Below are 19172 nucleotides of genomic sequence, written 5' to 3' on the forward strand. Positions count from 1 at the left end.
CAGTGGTTAAGAATCCGCCTGCCAATGCAGGGAACACGGGTTTGAACCCTGGGCCAGGAAGATCCCACATGCCATGGAGCAGCTAAGCCCGTATGCCACAACCACTGAGCCTGTGCTCTAGAGCCCGTGAGCCACATCTGCTGAAGCCAGCACTCCTAGAGCCCATGCACCGCAACAAGAGAAGCCACTGCAATGAGAAGCCTGCACACCACAGCGAAGAGTAGCCCCCACTCACTGTAACTAGAGAAACTAGAGAAAGCCTGCGTGCAGCAATGAAGACCCAACATGGCCAAAAATAAATAAATAAATTAATTAAAGCAATCATTTAAAAAAATAATAAAATAAAATAAAAATGGGCAAAGAATTCTCATAGACACTTCTCCAAAGAAGATACACAGATGGCCAAAAAGCACAGAAGATGGTCAACCAATTAGTCATTAAGAAAATGCAAATGACAACCACAAAATCCCACTTTACACCCACTAGGATGGCTAAAATAAAAAAGATAATAACATTGTTGGTGAGGATCTAATAAAATGGAATACTCCCATATTACTGACAGGAATGTAAGATAACCCAGCCATTTTGGAAAACAGTTTCCAGTTCCTCAAAAAGTTAAATATATAGTTACCATATGACCCAGAAATTCTGTTGTTAGGTATATACCCAACAGAATTGAACACGTATGTCCACATGCCAACTGGCACGGGAATGTTTATAGCAGCATTATCCATGATAGCCAAAAATCAAAAACAACCCAAATGTTCATCAGCTCATGAATAGATAAACAAAATGTGGTATATTTGTACAAAGAATATTATTCGGCCATAAAAAGGAATGAAGTACTGATACATGCTACAACATGAATGAAACTTGAAAACGTTATGTTAGGTGAAAGAGGCCAGTACAAAAGGTCACATATTATATGATTCCATTTATAAGAAATGTCCAGAATAGATAAAAATTACTGAATTGTACATTTTAGAAGGATGAATTTTAAAGGATGTGAATTATATCTCAATTAATAATAATAATTGAGGTGAAAAACTCCAAAGAGTAGAGGAACGGGGGAGTAAATTTTATTATGTATAAGCTATATATGTAGTTTATAAATACAAGTAATTATATATACCTTATATATAAATATATAAATTATACATGCAATTATATATTATATGTAAGCTATAATAATTTGTAACAGTCCAGTGAATGAAACAGAAGTAAAATTCCAGAAAGGAATCCAAACATATATAAAGAAAGGGCCTACTGAATAGAGGCCCTACTTAACCATAAGTATATGTTACTTTTAATATACTGTTTATCAGTTAGCTTGTATTTTTATATTAGGTTTTCCTATGTGTGGTTTTGTACTCTAAATATATCAAATTGCCCCACGTTTAATCTTCCTCTAGAGTAAATGTGGTAATTGAATCTAAGGGACGTAAAAACATGCCCAAGATCATATAGCTAATGCATCTCCAACTCAGGTTTAAGGATACAAAAGAAAAGAAATCCATGGTTCCTATAAAGAAATAACAGGACCAATAGGAGTTCTCAACCAACCAGCAACAGTGCTGCCTTCCTAAGGCACATTTGGAAAAGTCTTGGGGCATTTTTGATTGTCACTGACTGGGCTATGGAGAGATGCTATTGACATTTATTGCCGAGAGGCCAATGATTCTAAATGTTCTACAGGGCACTGGACAGCCTTAACAATGAAGAATTGTTATGTCCCAAGTGCCAATAGCAGTCTTATTGAGAAACACTGGCAATGGTTGACCAAAATTTTGTAGGATGCCCCTTTTGGAAGATGGGGGATGACAGAAATCTTATAGTGGAAATTGGGAAGAAGAATGCAGGATGAAAGGAAGTCTCTGGGTACCACATCTTTTCCTGAGAGCAGAGCCAGATAATTAATTTTTATTTTATATTGGAGTATAGTTGATTTACAATGTTGTGTTAGTTTCAGGTGTACAGCAAAGTGATTCAGTTATACATAGTGTTTCAAGTGTACAAGCTTTTAAGTTTATTTAGGTCCCATTTGTTTATTTTTGTTTTTATTTTCATTAGTCTAAGTGGTGGATCTAAAAAGATATTGCTGTGATTTATGTCACAGAGAATGTTCTGCCTATGTTTTACTCTAAGAGTTTTATAGTATCTGGTTTTATATTTATTTTAGGTGTTTAATCTATTTTAGTTTATTTTTGTGTATGGTATTAGAGAATGTTCTAATTTCATTCTTTTACATGTAGCTGTCCAGTTTTCCCAGCACCACTTATTGAAGAGCTTGTCTTTTCTCTTTTGTTGTAGATTAATTGACCATAGGTGCATGGGTTTATTTCTGGGCTTTCTATCCTGTTTCATTGTTCTGTAAGTCTGTCTTTGTGCCAGTACCATACTGTTTTGATTACTGTAGCTTTATAGTATAGTCTGAAGTCAGAGAGCCTGATTACTCCAGGTCCATTTTCCTTTCTCAAGATTTCTTTGGCTATTCAGGGTCTTTTGTGTCTCCATACAAATTTTAAGATTTTTTTTGTTCTAGGTCCGCAAATGGTGCCCTTGGTAGTTTGATAGTGATTTCACTGAATCTGTAGATTGCCTTGGGTAGTATAGTCATTTTGACAATATTGATTTTTCCAATCCAAGAACGTGGTGTATCTTTCCATCTGTCTGTGTCATCTTCAGTTTCTTTCATCAGTGTCTTACAGTTTTTGGAGTACAGGTCTTCTGCCTCCTTAGGTAGGTTTATTCCTATGCGTTTTATTCCTAATATTTCCTTTTAGTCAGTTCTACTTAATATAGAAACCAAAGTGGATCAATGAGTAGTGGTTAAGACAACAGTCTGAAACCAGAAGAATCAGAGAGTTCAAATCCTGGTTCTTCCACTTGGAATTACATAACCTCTTCGGGTGTTAGTTTAGTTTCCTCAGCTGCAAAATAATTCTTAGAGTTGCCTCTGTTTCCAAAAGGGAGAGGTGAGAATGTCTACTAAGTCTGTTCTTCTTCTCAGAAGTTACTGATGTGGTGTATGAAAGATGCTGTGGTTTAAGTGTTGAGCAAGAAAGGAATTTGAATTCTTCTTCTTAGCCCAGGTTTACTTGTCTCTTTTGAAATCATTGTGATTGCATCTGAGATTTTCTGCCATGCCAACTATTTTTTTTTTTTTTTTTTTTTTTTTTGCGGTATGCGGGCCTCTCACTGTTGTGGCCTCCCCCGTTGCGGAGCACAGGCTCCGGACGCGCAGGCTCCGGACGCGCAGGCTCAACGGCCATGGCTCACGGGCCCAGCCGCTCCGCGGCATATGGGATCCTCCCAGACCGGGGCACGAACCCGTATCCCCTGCATCGGCAGGCGGACTCTCAACCACTTGCGCCACCAGGGAGGCCCCCATGCCAACTATTGACAGTTCTTGGAGCTGCTATAACGACAGTAATTAAGGCACACCTAACTCCTCCTTTGCATAAGCCCAGAGTACTTCGAGCTGAGAAGGAGATGGAGCTGTTGTCCTAATATTGGATTTAGATATAGCACCACTAGTGCAAGAGAATGCCAAGTTCCTTTAAATTAATATAAATCAACACGTTCATCCAGTCACTTATGGAAGACTATAAAGTAGTATCTTATCAGAAAGTAAGGCTGGTTAGTAGTTGACTTGTTAATATTTAGAGATATAATAACTGAAGTTAAATATAATTTTTCCCTGATTAGAAATTGCTTGACCGGCAAAAGGAAAATGAAGAAACATTTATTGAGCCTGGCACTGTGCTTACTATGTTACATACTTTCTTTGCTTTAAAGGGAGTCAGTACTAGAAGCTTCCATAATTACTTTGGAAATAGCCTTTGAAAACATAGTTTGCATGTGATTTGAGTTACCTGATTCTATAAAGACTTGTATAAGAAGTCTTCAAGATATAAGCCCCAGTTTTAGGTATCAGTGGAGACACATGTTTAACATAAGCAGAGTTGTTAACACTGAGGATGTCTGAATTTATTCTATTTTTTTAAAGAAGATGCTTTTCAAGAGAAAAACCACATGAGTGAAACATGTTCCTTTTCACTCTGCAGTATAGTCCAACCAAAGTAAAATATTAGAAAAAGTAACCTTCCAGATAGTAAAAATAAGACTTTGGACAGATGAGTAAACTGAAAGATTGATAGTTAAGTTCAATTCTTAGACATAAAGTATTGAAGAGAGATTATGTGAAATACCCATAATGTAATGTCTTTGATAGTATAAATTAGAATAGCAGTAACTTTATTTTATTTTTCCCAGGAAGGCAGATTATATCAGCATATCCAGGAAATCTAAGATTAGGAGCTGTGTAATGGAGTATAATGTGAGTTAGGGGATCAACTCTGACTGAACATCATTCATATTTGTGTCCTTTATTTTGAAAGGTTTCGGTTAACACCGGAAATGTTTTTTTTGAAGTTTCAGACTCAAACTCATTTTGCTGATTATAAGTTATATAAAAGCTCATCAGCTAAATTGAAAGTTATATTGCTATGTAAACAGGTGAGTACTTGCTATATTTTTTGAAGCCTGAGTTCTGAGTAGTTAGCACTAATGCCATTTAAGACAAAATATCTGCTGCCTTTTGTATTTCTTGTTTTGTGCATAGATCTTATCTTTTTTTTTTTAACTGGCCCTGAGACTTCAGAAAATTTTTATCTCATAGAACACCATCTGTTCTGATTAATAACTGTCTGGGAGGGCTTACAGAATTTTATTTGAGTAATAACGGAGTAGTTCCTTCAAACCCTAAGATTACAAGCCTGAGAACCCTGAGAAATCTGGATTAAGACTTGGTAAAAATATTTCTTTTGAAAATGTCTGGAATGCAGTTAGTACAACTTCAAATCTGTGTACCAGTGGTTAATAAATATAACTCTCTATGTAATTCTGTATTGTAAAAGTGATTTAAAGTTATCAATATATAATGGTTATCAATACATAGATAATTGTGCTGTCCCTTCTACCTCCATCTTCCACCCTTTTTAGGCTTTCTATTTCCTTAAAAGAAATAATGATGCCATCACAACCTATTGATCCATCATATTCATTACTTCCCTCCTTAGCATAAAATTTATTACAAGAAGTTGAGTACTAAAAAATGACCAGTTAAAGTTATCTGCTACATTTTCTGGGACATTAACTACACATATGTGTTTACTTTTCTCTCTTTCATGCCAGGCTGTAGGTTTTAATTGAAGAGATTCTAAAAATGGCTTCATTCTAACAAATTGTATTAAGGAATTCCAAAAGGACAGCCAACACAGTAAGGTTTATTTGTGAACTTCAAGAGAATCAGTACAGAGGTTTTCTCTAAATTGCTTTTATGCTTTTTATCACCCTTTAAAGATTTATGTTTGAAAAGTAGAGAAGAATGCTGACCTCTTATATTACCATCTGTGTTCTCTCTGAGGCAAGGATAAAGACCGTTTAAGAGTTAGTATCTTTTTTTTTTAATATATATATATATTTTTGGCTGCACTGGGTCTTCGTTGCTGTGGGCGGGCTTTCTCTAGTTGCGGCGAGTGGGGGCTACTCTTCGTTGTGGCGTGCAGACTTCTCATTGTTGTGGCTTCTCTTATTGTGGAGCACGGGCTCTAGGCGCTCAGGCTTCAGTAGTTGTGGCATGTGGGCTCAGTAGTTGTGGCTCGCGGGCTCTAGAGCGCAGTAATTCTGGTGCACGGGCTTAGTTGCTCTGCGGCATGTGGGATCTTCCCGGACTAAGGCTCGAACCTGTGTCCCCTGCATTGGCAGGCAGATTCTTAACCACTGCGCCACCAGGAAAGCCCAGTATCTTTTTTTTTTTTAACAAGGCTAACCTTTCTTTGTTTTTAAATTTGTGTTAGACCAGATACTTGCTGCAGCTCTGCAGTAAGAAAAGTCTTTAGAACTGAGCCAGCAGATTGAACTTAAGTACCATGCTTCTTGTATTAATATTAACTGGTATTTTATATGATATTTAATTCAAAATGGGTAACAGTGTTGCCTTTAAAATTCAGTGTCACCTCGGGAATAAGGGACAACAACTTTCCCAATATGTATAACTGCCAAAGCTTACTGATTTATAAGTAACTTAACTTGGCTGCTTGTCCTATTATTATCTTTGAAATTATTAGGTTGAATCAGAAGAAATCGCCTTTTTAAGGTCAAAAATAGTCAAATATTGGCAGTTTCATGGTTCAGCCTAGTAGTTTTGTTGGATAAACAGACCACTTAATTTCTGGGATTCACTATGACCACTATTTCTAATTTAGTTTGCTTCTTTCTCCAGCACTGGTCTTGATTCTTCCCCTCAGTCTTTATTCCCTCCTCACCAGTGATGATTGCAGTTTGCTATTCCAGATGGGTTTATTGGAAGAACTACTTTCCACTTGCCCTGTGTCTTAGGCTCCTTCACCCATTCATCCCTATCCTATTCATTTGCTAGTAAGTGCCGTTTAAAAAGTAAAACACAGATATTGTTACCCAATAAAGGGTTAAACACTTTAAAGTTTGAAAAGTACGTAATTTCTTGCTGTGGTGTAGAAGAAAAAGGGCTAAATGGGAGTCAGAACCTTGATCTTCTTCCTACTGAATGAAAGGCCTTAGAGAAAGTAGTTTAACATTTATGGGCCTGTTTCTTTGTGTATAGAGTATAAATACAGTTTACCTGTGAACAACAGAGGTTTAAACTGCCCAGGTCCACTTACATGTAGATATTTTTCAACAGTAAATGCTGCAGTACTACGTGGTCCCTGGTTGGTTGAATCTGCAGACCTCAGCTATGGAGGGCCGACTATAAATTATATGTGGATTAAGGGTCAACTGTAGTACATTCTTTTACCATATCCACCTAAAGCAGTTAGAATCAAATGAAACTGAGCTGTTAGTTGCTAATTATAGTAATTCTTCCCTTATTTGGGCATGACTAGGATGCTTAAATAAATATTTAGGAGAGAATTTTTTTTATTGAAGTATAGTTGATTTACAATATTGTGTTAGTTTCAGGAGTATAGCACAATGATTCATTATTTTTGCAGATTATATTCCATTATAGGTTATTATAAGATAATGGGTATAATTCCCTGTGCTATACCGTAAATTCTTTTGCTTATCTATTTTATGTATAGTAGTTTATATCTGTTAATCCCATACTTTTAATTTGTCCCTCCCCCCTTCCCTCTCTCCTTCGGTAACCATAAGTTTGTTTTCTAAGTCTGTAAGTCTATTTCTGTTTTGTAGATAAGTTCATTTGTATCATTTTTTTAGATTCCACATATAAGTGATATCATATGATATTTGTCTTTGTCTGAACTTAGTATGATAATCTCCATCCATGGTGCTGCAAATGGCATTAGTTCTTTTTTTAAATGGCTGAGTAATATTCCACTGTGTGTGTGTGTATACACACACACACGTGCACACACTCATCTTTGTCCATTCATCTGTCGATGGACATTTAGGTTGCTTCCATGTCTTGGCTGTTGTAAATAGTGCTGTGAATACTGGGGTGCATGTATCTTTTAGAATTAGAGTTTTTGTCTTTTCCAGATATATGCCCATATAAGTGGTACCATACAGTATTTGTCTTTGTCCGTCTGACTTATTTAAATAAGCATAATATTCTCTAGGTCCATCCCTGTTGCTGCAAATGGCATTATTTCATTCTTTCTTATGGCTGAGTAATATTCCATTGTATATATATTCCATATCTTCTTAATCCAGTCATCTGTTGATGGACACTTGGGTTGCTTTCATGTCTTGGCTACTGTAAATAGTGCTGCTGTGAACATTGGGATGCATATATCTTTTAGAATGAGTGTTTCCTTTTTTTCCAGATATATACCCAGAGGTGGAATTGCTGGATTATATGGTAGTTCTATTTTTATCAATAGTTTTTTAAGGAACCTCCATACTGTTTTCCATAGTGTCTGCACCAATTTACATTCCCACCAGCAGTGTACAAGGGTCCCTTTTATCCACATCCTCTATTTAGGAGAGAATTCTTTTTTTTTTTTTTTTTTTAATTTTTTGGCTGCACCACGTGGCATGTGGGATCTTAGTTCTCTGACCAGGGATCAAACCTGTGCCCCCTGCATTGACAGCACAGAGTCTTAACCACTGGACTGCCAGGGAAGTCCCTCGGAGAGAATTCTTTTAAATCTGAACTTTATAACTGCCAAAATGAAAGTTGGTAATCTCAACTCTAATGCCCATTAACACATAAATGGGTAAACAAATTGTGGTATATCTTTGGTAAGGAATACTATTCAGCAATAATAAGGATATATAAGTTGGGAATTTTAAATGCCTGTTCTCAGTATCTTCCAGTTTTGCCTAAGAATGTTATTTTAGATGTGTTTTCTTTTGGGACTCTTCTTGTCAAGGAACAGATGACAATGAATGGTGAGACTGAGATTTCCACTTGCTTGTGTTACAGAGAACTTGCTTAGAATGATATAGCCATAGGTGGAAAAGGTAAGGTCTAAATCTCTTAGCATTTCTTCTTTTCCTTGATAATTTTTCTTGATAATCTTGGAATAAGAAAAAAATATTTTAACAAAAGGTAGTTAGTTTGTGATAAGACAGGGCTTCACTGGTGGCGCAGTGGTTGAGAGTTCTCCTGCCGATGCAGGGGACACGGGTTCGCGCCCCGGTCTGGGAAGATCCCACATGCTGCGGAGCAGCTGGGCCCATGAGCCATGGCCACTGAGCCTGCGCGTCCAGAGCCTGTGATCCACAACAGGAGAGGCCACAACAGTGAGAGGCCCGCATACCGCAAAAACAAAGCAAAACAAAAGAAAAAGGTAACAAGTTGTAAAATAATAAGTGGTGCAGGAAAAATTAATGTACACTAAATTAGCAAAAGTGTCACTCAGTTTCTAAAAATCTTTAATATCATTATATACAATAAAATTCACCAATTTTAAGTGTGTAATTCCATGAGTTTTGACAAATGTATACAGTCATGTAACCATACCATAACTGAAGTATAAAATGTTTTTGTCACCCCTGAAAAGTCCCCTTCATTCCGCTCTGCTGTCAGTCCTCTCTCCATTCCCTGGCAACCACTAATCTGTTTTCTATCATTGTAATTATGTCTTTTTAAGAATTTCCTATAAATAAATTCACAACAGTCTTTTGTGTCTGACTTATTTCATTTAACATAATCCTTTTGAGATTCATCATTTTTGCATGTATCAGTTGTTCCCTTTTTATGTATTTTCTTTCTCTCTTCCTCATGTTTCCTCTACTTTTCTGAATGTATGGAGTATATTTATAATAGCATTCTTGTATCCTCGTCTGCTAATATTCTGTCATTTCTGGTCTGTTTCTGTTGATAGACCTTTCTCCTAGTTGGTGGGTCATATTTTCCTGTTTCTTTGAACGCCTAGAATTTTTTATTATACGTCACACATTGTGAATTTTACATTACTAGGGGCTGCATTTTGTATTCATTTAGGTAATAATGTTGGACTTTGTTCTTTGAATCAATTGGATCCTTTTAAGACTTGCTTTTAAGGGGTGTTAGGGTGGGCCAGAGCAACTTTTAGTCTAGGGCTAATTTAGCTCCACTACTAGTGTGATTCTGAGGTTTTTCCATTTTGGTTGGTGAAAATAGAAGCTATTCCCAACTGTATGAGTGCTGGGAATTGTTCAGTCTGCTGCTTTCTGTTGGAGCTTTCTCCAGCCCCTCAATTTCTTGTCATACGTGTTCAGATCAGCACTTTGCCAAATGCTTTTCTGTAGACCCCCAAAGGTCTCTCTGTGCACCTTCCTCCTCCCCTGTTGTGTGTCCAGTAAATTCTAGCCACCTTAGCCTCCCCAACTCCAAAATCTGATGTCTTCGACTGACAAGACTAGGTCCCCACTCCTGGAGCAGCCCGGGACCTGTCTCCAGGTGGTATGGGGACAATCCAGAGACTCACTTCTGCTTTCCCTTCTCTCCAGCAGCACAGTCCTCCACTGCCTGGGGCCCAATGTCTGAAAACCATTTTGTAATATACTCTGTCCAGCTTTCTGTTGTTTACAAACAGGAAAGAAAATCTGGTTCCTACACTTTATCATGGCTGGAAGTGGAAGTCTCTTATTCTAAATGTAGAGTAAGCATGTGTTGGTATTTCTAGGGGAAAATTAGAGTATGTAGCTCATCAGTTGTCAACATACACTTAACATACCTTAATGTCTGCTTTAATATGTGTAAGATGTATGTCATAACTTAAGTGATGTTCTTCAGTGTTCACACTAAACTAATCTAAGCTTGTATGTGCTTCTCTGGTCAACTTGAAATTATTTACATATAGAGTATTTATTTGGGGTTATTTATAGCAAACTTATCTAGAGTAGTTTCCCATCAATGATGGATATGTTAGTGTTTTGATTCTAGGGACATTTGTTAGTCATCTGTATTTGCAATTGATTAACTTACCTTTGAGCTATATGGTTGTATTTTTTAAAATATGAATTTGCTGGCTTTCTAATATATGTGAAAATGACTGCAACCTTTTCTTATTTGTGAGTATTTGTGATTTAGAAAACCATAAAACAGTTCTTAGCCCTTTGCAAGCTGATCTTTTGAATTTATGTCTTGCTGTCTGTAACAGAATGATTGTTTTTGGACATCTGTTCATAGATTGACCTACCATAAAGTCAAAACCAGGCCAAATATTTAGTCAGTCAGCAGTTAGAGAAATGCGTGTCTTAACCCATTTGTGTTTTAGGGAAGATGAACAAAGTAGTATTAAAAATATGATTTTTCCATATTATTATATGTGTATGCTATTGCTGTCTGGTAGACGTTTTAGGGAAATGGTAACATAAACTCTTAAGAGGAAAATACGGGGTTCTGGATGGTTCTGTCTCTGGTCTTATGTGTAAAATTATTTGCAGCACAGTTTTTGGAATGAATATTGAAGTTGAGAGGCCTAGCTTCTAGTCAACTTTGCCACTCATTATTGTGTAACTGTAGGCCAGTCACAACCTTTGTGAGTCTCCTAATATATAAAATGAAAATAATAATTATCCAACCTACTGTAAAGGGGTGGTAGAGTGTTAAATGAGGTGGTATCAATGAAAATGTTTAAAGATGCTAATGTGCCTTGGAAGTACTGGTCATTAAACTTCGTTTTGTACATTACTATAAAATCTGCTATCAACACCTACTATGACAGAATACAAACGCAAGATATATTTGTTTCTACTTATACTCCATACAGTTTACTGTGCAAAAATATTTTATATGGGAAGGGAAGAAACAAAACGTAGAATTGATTGATAGAATAGAGATGGAGGAGATTGCTGTCTTTTTCCACTTCTTCTTTCTTAGTATTATTTTGTTTCCCTCCCCATTATTTTCCAGGCAAAGAGTGTATACAGCAGTTAGCTGAAAACGTCAGATATTTCAGGAGACGTCTGAAAAATATGGGCTTCATCATCTATGGAAATGAAGATTCTCCAGTGGTGCCTCTGATGCTCTACATGCCAGCCAAAATTGGGTACCTTTTTGCAGATTACAGATTGCCCTCTTATTAGACTTAAAGTTTACCATGATGTGAGACCAGGCTTATATATTTTGTTAGGTAAAATTGTCTTGGCCTCATTATGTTAATCTTTGTTTGCTAGATCTGCCGTAGATTAAACAAGTGGATTCCAATTTGTAAAATATGTTAACTTGTTAGTCTTTCCTTAAACAAACATTTGAGTTTAATGCACTCTTCTGGGGGATTGAGATAGATCAGTGAGCAAAACACAGAAAAATCCATGTCCTTGTGGAGTTTATGCTCTACTGGGGCAAGAGTCAGACAAACGTAATAAATAAGGAAATTATGTAATATGTCAGAAGGTGTTAAGGGCTATAGAAAAAAACAGAGCAGGATATGGGGTTTGAGAGTGCACTGTGGGTGGGCAGATTACAGTATTAGATGGGGTGGTCACCCTGGAGAGCCTCACGGGTAAGGGAAGATGACATCTGAGCTTGAACTAGCTGAGCAGGTTAGCCACTTGGAGGAAGAAGCTTCTGTGCAAAGGCCACAATGCAGGAACATACTTAGCTGATGGAAGACTAGCAGGAGGTGAGTGGAGCTGAAGTGCAGTGCCCAAGGGGGAACAGTGAGCCATGAGGTCAGGTGTGGACTTTACACCAGCCTCTCTGGCTTGTGCAAGGCGTGTATAATGGAAATCTTTGCCCTGGAATAGCTTTCAATGTATTTGAGAAGTACAGATGTATACCGAAACCAAAATATATATGAAAAGCAGATATGAAGTGGACAAATCTAATTATTTGCAAAATAATTATGTGCAAAATTGCACCAGAGATATAAAATAAAGGAGTCAGACTTCCCTGGTGGTGCAGTGGTTAAGAATCTGCCTGCCGGGCCTCCCTGGTGGCGCAGTGGTTAAGAATCTGCCTGCCGGGCCTCCCTGGTGGCGCAGTGGTTAAGAGTCCGCCTGCCGATGCAGGGGATACGGGTTCGTGCCCCGGTCTGGGAGGATCCCATATGCCGCGGAGCGGCTGGGCCCGTGAGCCATGGCCGCTGGGCCTGCGCATCCGGAGCCTGTGCTCCGCAACGGGAGAGGCCACAACAGTGAGAGGCCCACATACCACAAAAAGAAAAAAAAAAAAAAAAAAAAAAAAAAAAGAATCTGCCTGCCAATGCAGGACACGGGTTCGAGCCCTGGTCCAGGAATATCCCACATGCAACGGAGCAACTAAGCCCGTGCGCCACAACTACTGAGCCTGTGCTCTAGAGCCCACGAGCCACAACTGCTGAGCCCGTGTGCCACAACTACTGAAGCCCACGTACTGAGCCCGCGCACCGCAACGAAGAGTAGCCTCCGCTTGCCGCAACTAGAGAAAGCCCGTGCGCAGCAACAAAGACCCAACACAGCCATAAAAAATAAATAAATAAATTAATTAATTAATTAATTTTAAAAATAAAATAAAGGAGTCATCTGCTTTTATAGGTTCAGTAAAAAAGGCACATCTTTTCAGATTTGTGAGCTTTGACTGGATTGTAAATATAAAATTGAGTAAGGATCATTTCTCAGGTTTAATGGAACTCATTAAAGGAGCAAATATTTTTATTCATCTTTGAATCCCCAGAGCCCACCACAGCCCCTGGCACTCAATAAATGTTGATTAAAGTGAACATAGGAGGGAAAATTAAATCAGGAACCTGGAAGTATGGTGATTCCAAAGTTAGTGAAGGGAGGATATTGGGAAAGGGTGCTCATTGAGGGAAAAAGAGGAGTTTAGTTTCCAGTAGGAAGTCATATGGGCAGTTGGCATTATTGCCTTCAGAGGAGATGGAGGAAATGAGGGCATCCTACACCAAAGCAGAGATGTAGGATTTCCCTCATTCTTCTTTAAATGGAATTATCATCATAAATAAACTCAAAAAGTTACCTGTTCTGGAGGATTGACTTAGTCTAGAACCCTTTCTTTAGAGAGGACTGTGTCTAATTTATTCTATACAGGTGGAACTGACTACGTACATTATAATTAAGATTTAGAGAGAGTAAGGCAGAATTGGAATAAAGCACTAGACAGTTGGGGAGCATGTGCTAAAGATGCAGGACTTGGCCTGACACAAAGGAAATACATTGAAGAGGATGTACTGTTACTAGGAGTGGGGAAAGCTGGTGCTACTACTAAAGTGAGTGGAATTTTTTATTCTCAAACAAATGCTTTAAACAGCTAAGGGAAAAGTCAAAAAGGAATAAGGTAGGTCAACAAGAGAAAAGGACAAAGAATAACATAATTTAGTAAATAACAAAATTTACATGAAAGTTAGAATTGTGTTAATTAGGCAAGATACAGATGTAGCGTAAGGTCACATGCCACGAGTTTGGCTTGGGATAGGGGGTTAAACAAGAACTGTGTGGTCTGGGTGGTCATCTGAAGGCTGGGGATGAGCTGGCCTCACAAACACCAAAGGAAACCCTGAATTACAGAGGCAGCTCAACACTTAAGTCTATCCAAAAAATGCCTGGTCTGGAAGGCTAGTGCTTGGCCTTTCTGCCAGCAGAAAGATGTCCAGATCCTTTGCATCCTTAATCTTAAGAATTTTTTAAACTGCCAAGCCTAACATTTCAAGGACCAGGTTTTAAACTCAAGTTCATTTTGAAACCTCTGAACCACTGTTACATGTCAGTGACACCTTAAGGCTACAGTTGCAAATTACTTTAGGCAAGCCCTATTAAAAATTGGTCTGTGCCAACAATATTCTTTCACCTTTCTGAAGGAAACCATTTGGGAGAAAACCACGTTAGGACTGAATAAAAGAAGTCTTTGTAAACTGTCAATTTTAACTTTCATAGAAGTTAGAAGAAATTCCTAATAGAACTGTCTAGTGCCTGTATCACCCAAGAGTTTACATCATTCAGGCCTTTGTACTGTGTGCTTTATTATTCTTCCTGGTTTCTTTTCTTGTTTTCCCTCTGCAGCGCCTTTGGACGGGAGATGCTAAAGCGGAACATCGGTGTAGTTGTGGTAGGATTTCCTGCCACCCCAATCATTGAGTCCAGAGCCAGGTTTTGCCTGTCAGCAGCTCATACCAAAGAAATGCTTGATACTGTAAGTAGACATTTTCACTTTGATATAAATATACCTTATACTAAGAAGGCCTGTATATCAGATGAAAATAATCATCTGTTGGTCCTGATGTTCTTTGAGCACCTGAGGTATTTACTGGTGAAGTAGAGGAGGGAGTGCACAATGCTGCTTTAATACATTGCTATTTACAAAAAATTACAAAACTGTTAGCATCACCCACCAGACCCTGCATGATCAGGGCTCTAGGGAGTTTTCTGGCTTCATCTTGTTCCACTCTCTCTCATTATGATCTCTACAGCTCTACATTCTCTTTCTACTCTAGCTGTTTCTCCTCTGAGCTTTCTTGTGTGGTGTTCTGTCTGTGGCACTTTCTCTCTTGACCTTTCTCTCCCCTTTGCCTGGCTGACTTCTACTCATTCTTCACATCTCCACTTAAAAGAAACTTGCTCAAGGGTTTTCCCAAACCCTCTTGGCTAGATATTTCTGGAAATCCTAGGACTCTCCCCTAGGAAATCCTTTACACCTGTAATTATTTAATGGCAATCTTTACCATTAGATAAATCTTTAGGAGGGACTAAGTCTATTTTTCTCATTCTGTATCCCCAGGACCTACCACAGTGCCAGGCACATAGTAGGAGCTCATAATTATTACTGAATGTAATCATTTATGGTCTCTTAATATGTTCTCATCTCTTGATATTCTCTTAATGCGCTCTTATTTCACCCCTGAGACTTCAGACTTTTTTTTAGCATTTTTTATTTTATTTTTCTTTTTTAGAATTTCTAGTGTATTTTTCCCTTTTGAATTTTCTCTTATCCTTCTGTTGGTTTATTTTGCTATTATTTTCTAACTTTTTGATTTGGATATGGATTTTCCAACGAACACCACGTCAGTGGAATCCCACATATTTTAGAAAAACACACCTTCATATCAATATCAATATTTCTAATGTTTTTCTTATTTCTCTCCGAATTAGGATTGGCTTTTTAATTTTTTAAAAATATTTATTTTATTTTTGGCCACGTCGGGTCTTAGTTGCATCACGCGGGATCTTCGTTATGGCATGCGGGATCCTCCGCTGCAGTGCACAGGCTTCTCTCTAGTTGTGGCATCTGAGCTTAGTTGCTCTGCAGCATGTGGGATCTTAGTACCTGGACCAGGGATCGAAGCTGCGTCCATTATACTTTTAAATTCTAGTCCCTCTAATATGTATATTGGATAACATGAGGACTTTAGATTGTACTTCCCTAATCACAAATGTTGTTGAACCTTTTTTTTTAATGTGCTCAGTTGCCATCTGTGTATCTTCTGTGATAAAGTATCTGTACAAGTTTATGTCCAAGTTTCATTGTTTATCTTTTATTTTCATATTATCAAGTTTTTAGAGGTCTTTTAGGCTATTATTCATATTCAGCATCATTTTTTGAAAAAAGGCTATCATTCCTCCATGTGTTTTCCTTAACAACTTTGTCAAAAATCAGTTGAATATATTGTGTAAATTCATTTCTGAAAAGTCTGTTCTCTTTCATTGATTTAGGTATCTACTCACCAGTATCTTGATTTTTTTTTAATTTTTATTTTATATTGGAGTATAGTTGATTTACAATGTTGTGTTAGTTTCAAGTGTACAACAGTGATTCAGTTTATACATATACATATATCTATTCTTTTTCAGATTCTTTTCCCATATAGGTTATTACAGAGGAGTGAGTAGAGTTCCCTGAGCTATACAGTAGGTCCCTGTTATCTATTTTATATATAGTCGTGTGTATATGTTCATCCCAGACTCCTAATTTATCCCGCACCCCCACCTTTCCCCTTTGGTAATCATAAGTTCGTTCTCTAAGTCTGTGAGTCTATTCCTGTTCTGTAAATAAGTTCATTTGTATCATTTCTTTAGCTTCCACATATAAATGTTATCATATGATATTTCTCTTTCTCTGTCTGACTTCACTTAGTATGATAATCACTAGGTCCATCCATGTTGCTGCAAATGGCAGCATTTCATTCTTTTTTATGGCTGAGTGATGTTCCATTGTATATATTATTACCACATCTTCTTTATCCATTCCTCTGTTGATGGACATTTAGGTTGTTTCCATGTCTTGGCTATTGTAAATAGTGCTGCTAGGAACATAGGGGTGCATGCATCTTCTTTAATTTTAGTTTTGTCTGGATATATACCCAGGAGTGGGACTGCTGGATCATATGGTAGTTCTAGTTTTAGTTTTCTGAGGAGCCTCCATACCGTTTTCCACAGTGGCTGCACCAACTTACATTCCCACCAAGAGTGTAGGAGGGTTCTTTTCTCCACACCCTCTCTAGCATTTATTGTTTGTAGACTTTGTAGACTTTTTTTTTTTTTGAAGTGTGTGCAGTGGTGAAGAGTACCATGATGTCTAGTCAAGTCTGGCCCACTGTCTTTTTTTTTTTTTAATTTATTTTTGGCTGCATTGGGTCTTCATTGATGCACCTGGGCTTTCTCTAGTTGCGGTGAGCAGGGGCTACTCTTCGTTGCAGTGCGTGGGCTTCTCGTTGCGGTGGCTTCTCTCATTGTGGAGCACAGGCTCTAGGTGCGTGGGCTTCAGTAGTTGTGGCACGCAGGCTCAGTAGTTGTGGCTCGCAGGCTCTAGAGCACAGGCTCAGTAGTTGTGGCGCATGGGCTTAGTTGCTCTGTGGCATGTGGGATCTTCCCAGACCAGGGCTCGAACCTGTGTCCTTTGCATTGGCAGGTGGATTCTTAACCACTGCGCCACCAAGGAAGCCCCGTTAGTAGACTTTTTGATGATGGCCATTCTGACCGGTGTGAGGTGATACCTCACTGTAGTTTTGATTTGCTTTTCTCTAATAATTAGTGATGTTAAGCATCTTTTCATATGCTTTTTGGCCCTCTCTCTGTCTTCTTTGGGGAATTGTCTGTGTAGATCTTTGCCTATTTTTTGATTGGGTTGTTTGTTTTTGTGATATTGAGCTGCACGAGCCATTCGTATATTTTGGAAATTAATCCCTTGTCAGTCGCATCACTTGCAAATATTTTCTCCCATTCTCTGGGCTCTTTGTTTATTTATTTATTTATTTGGCTGCGTTGGGTCTTCGTTGCTGCACATGGCCTTTCTCTACTTAGCGGCGAGCGGGGTCTACTCTTCATGGCGGTGCATGGGCTTCTCATTGCGGTGGCTTCTCTTGTTGCAGTGCATGGGCTCTAGGCATGCGGGCTTCAGTAGTTGTAGCGCATGGGCTCAGTAGTTGCAGTACGTGGGCTCTAGGTCACATGGGCTTCAGTAGTTGTGGCACATGGGCTTGGTAGTTGTGGCTCACAGGTTCTAGAGCGCAGGCTCAGTAGTTGTGGCGCATGGGCTTAGTTGCTCCGCCACATGTGGGATCTTCCCAGACCAGAGATCGAACCTGTGTCCCCTGCATTCGCAAGTGGATTCTTAACTACTGTGCCACCAGGGAAGTCCTGTCTCTTTGTTTGATCATGGTTTCCTTTGCTGTGCAGAAGCTTTTAAGTTTAATTAGATCCCATTTGTTTATTTTTGTTTTTATTTTCATTACTCTAGGAGGTGGATCCAAAAAAATATTGCTGCAATTTATGTCAAAGAGTGTTCTGCCTATGTTTTCCTCTAAGAATTTTATAGTATCTGGCCTTACATTTAGGTCTTTAATCCATTTTGAGGGGTTTTTTGTATATGGTGTTAGAGAATGTTCTGATTTCATTCTTTTACACGTAACTGTCCAGTTTTCCCAGCACCACTTATTGAAGAGATTGTCTTTTCTCCACTGTATATCCTTGCCTCCTTTGTCACAGATTAATTGACCATAGGTTCGTGGGTTTATTTCTGGGCTTTCTATCCTGTTCCGTTGATCTATAAGTCTGTCTTTGTGCCCATACCATGCTGTTTTGATTACTGTAGCTTTTATTGTGTAGTCTGAAGTCAGTATAGCCTGATTCCTCCAGGTCCATTTTTCTTTCTCAGGATTGCTTTGCCTATTCAGAGTCTTTTATGTCTCCATACAAATTTTAAGATTTTTTGTTCTAGATCTGCAAAAAATGCCCTTGGTGATTTGATAGGGATTGCATTGAATCTGTAGATTGTCTTGGGTAGTATAGTCATTTTGACAATATTGATTCTTCCAATCCAAGAACATGGTTTATCTTTCCATCTGTCTGTGTCATCTTTGATTTCTTTCATCAGCATCACATAGTTTTCAGAGTACAGGTCTTCTGCCTCCGTAGGTAGGTTTATTCCTAGGTATTTTATTCTTTTTGATGTGACGGCAAATGGGATTGTTTCCTTAATTTCTCTTTCTGATCTTTTGGTGTTAGTGTATAGGAATGCAAGAGATTTCTGTGTATTAATTTTGTATCCTGCAACTTACCAAATACATTGATGAGCTCTAGTAGTTTTCTGGTAACATCTTTAGGATTTTCTATGTATAGTATCATGTCATCTGCAAACAGTGACAGTTTTACTTCTTTTCCAATTTGTATTCCTTTTATTTCGTTTCCTTCTCTGGTTTCTGTGCCTAGGACTTCCAAAACTATGTTGAATAAAAGTGGCAAGAGTGGACATCATTGTCTTTTTACTGATCTTAGAGGAAATGCTTTCAACTTTTCACCAT

At 38.2% G+C, this 19172-nt stretch overlaps 1 protein-coding gene across 1 annotated transcript in view; it reads left to right on the forward strand.

Annotated features, from left to right (window-relative positions):
* SPTLC2 (serine palmitoyltransferase long chain base subunit 2) overlaps window positions 1-19172 on the forward strand; it is a 113537-nt gene that overhangs the window by 84341 nt on the left and 10024 nt on the right. Inside the window, exons 10-11 of the mRNA XM_060095761.1 lie at window positions 11354-11489; window positions 14440-14569. Coding sequence (XP_059951744.1) covers window positions 11354-11489; window positions 14440-14569 — 266 coding nt within the window. The remainder of the gene's footprint in view (window positions 1-11353; window positions 11490-14439; window positions 14570-19172) is intronic.

The sequence above is a fragment of the Mesoplodon densirostris genome, chromosome 4, assembly GCF_025265405.1.
Source record: "Mesoplodon densirostris isolate mMesDen1 chromosome 4, mMesDen1 primary haplotype, whole genome shotgun sequence".
Lineage (NCBI taxonomy): Eukaryota > Metazoa > Chordata > Mammalia > Artiodactyla > Ziphiidae > Mesoplodon > Mesoplodon densirostris.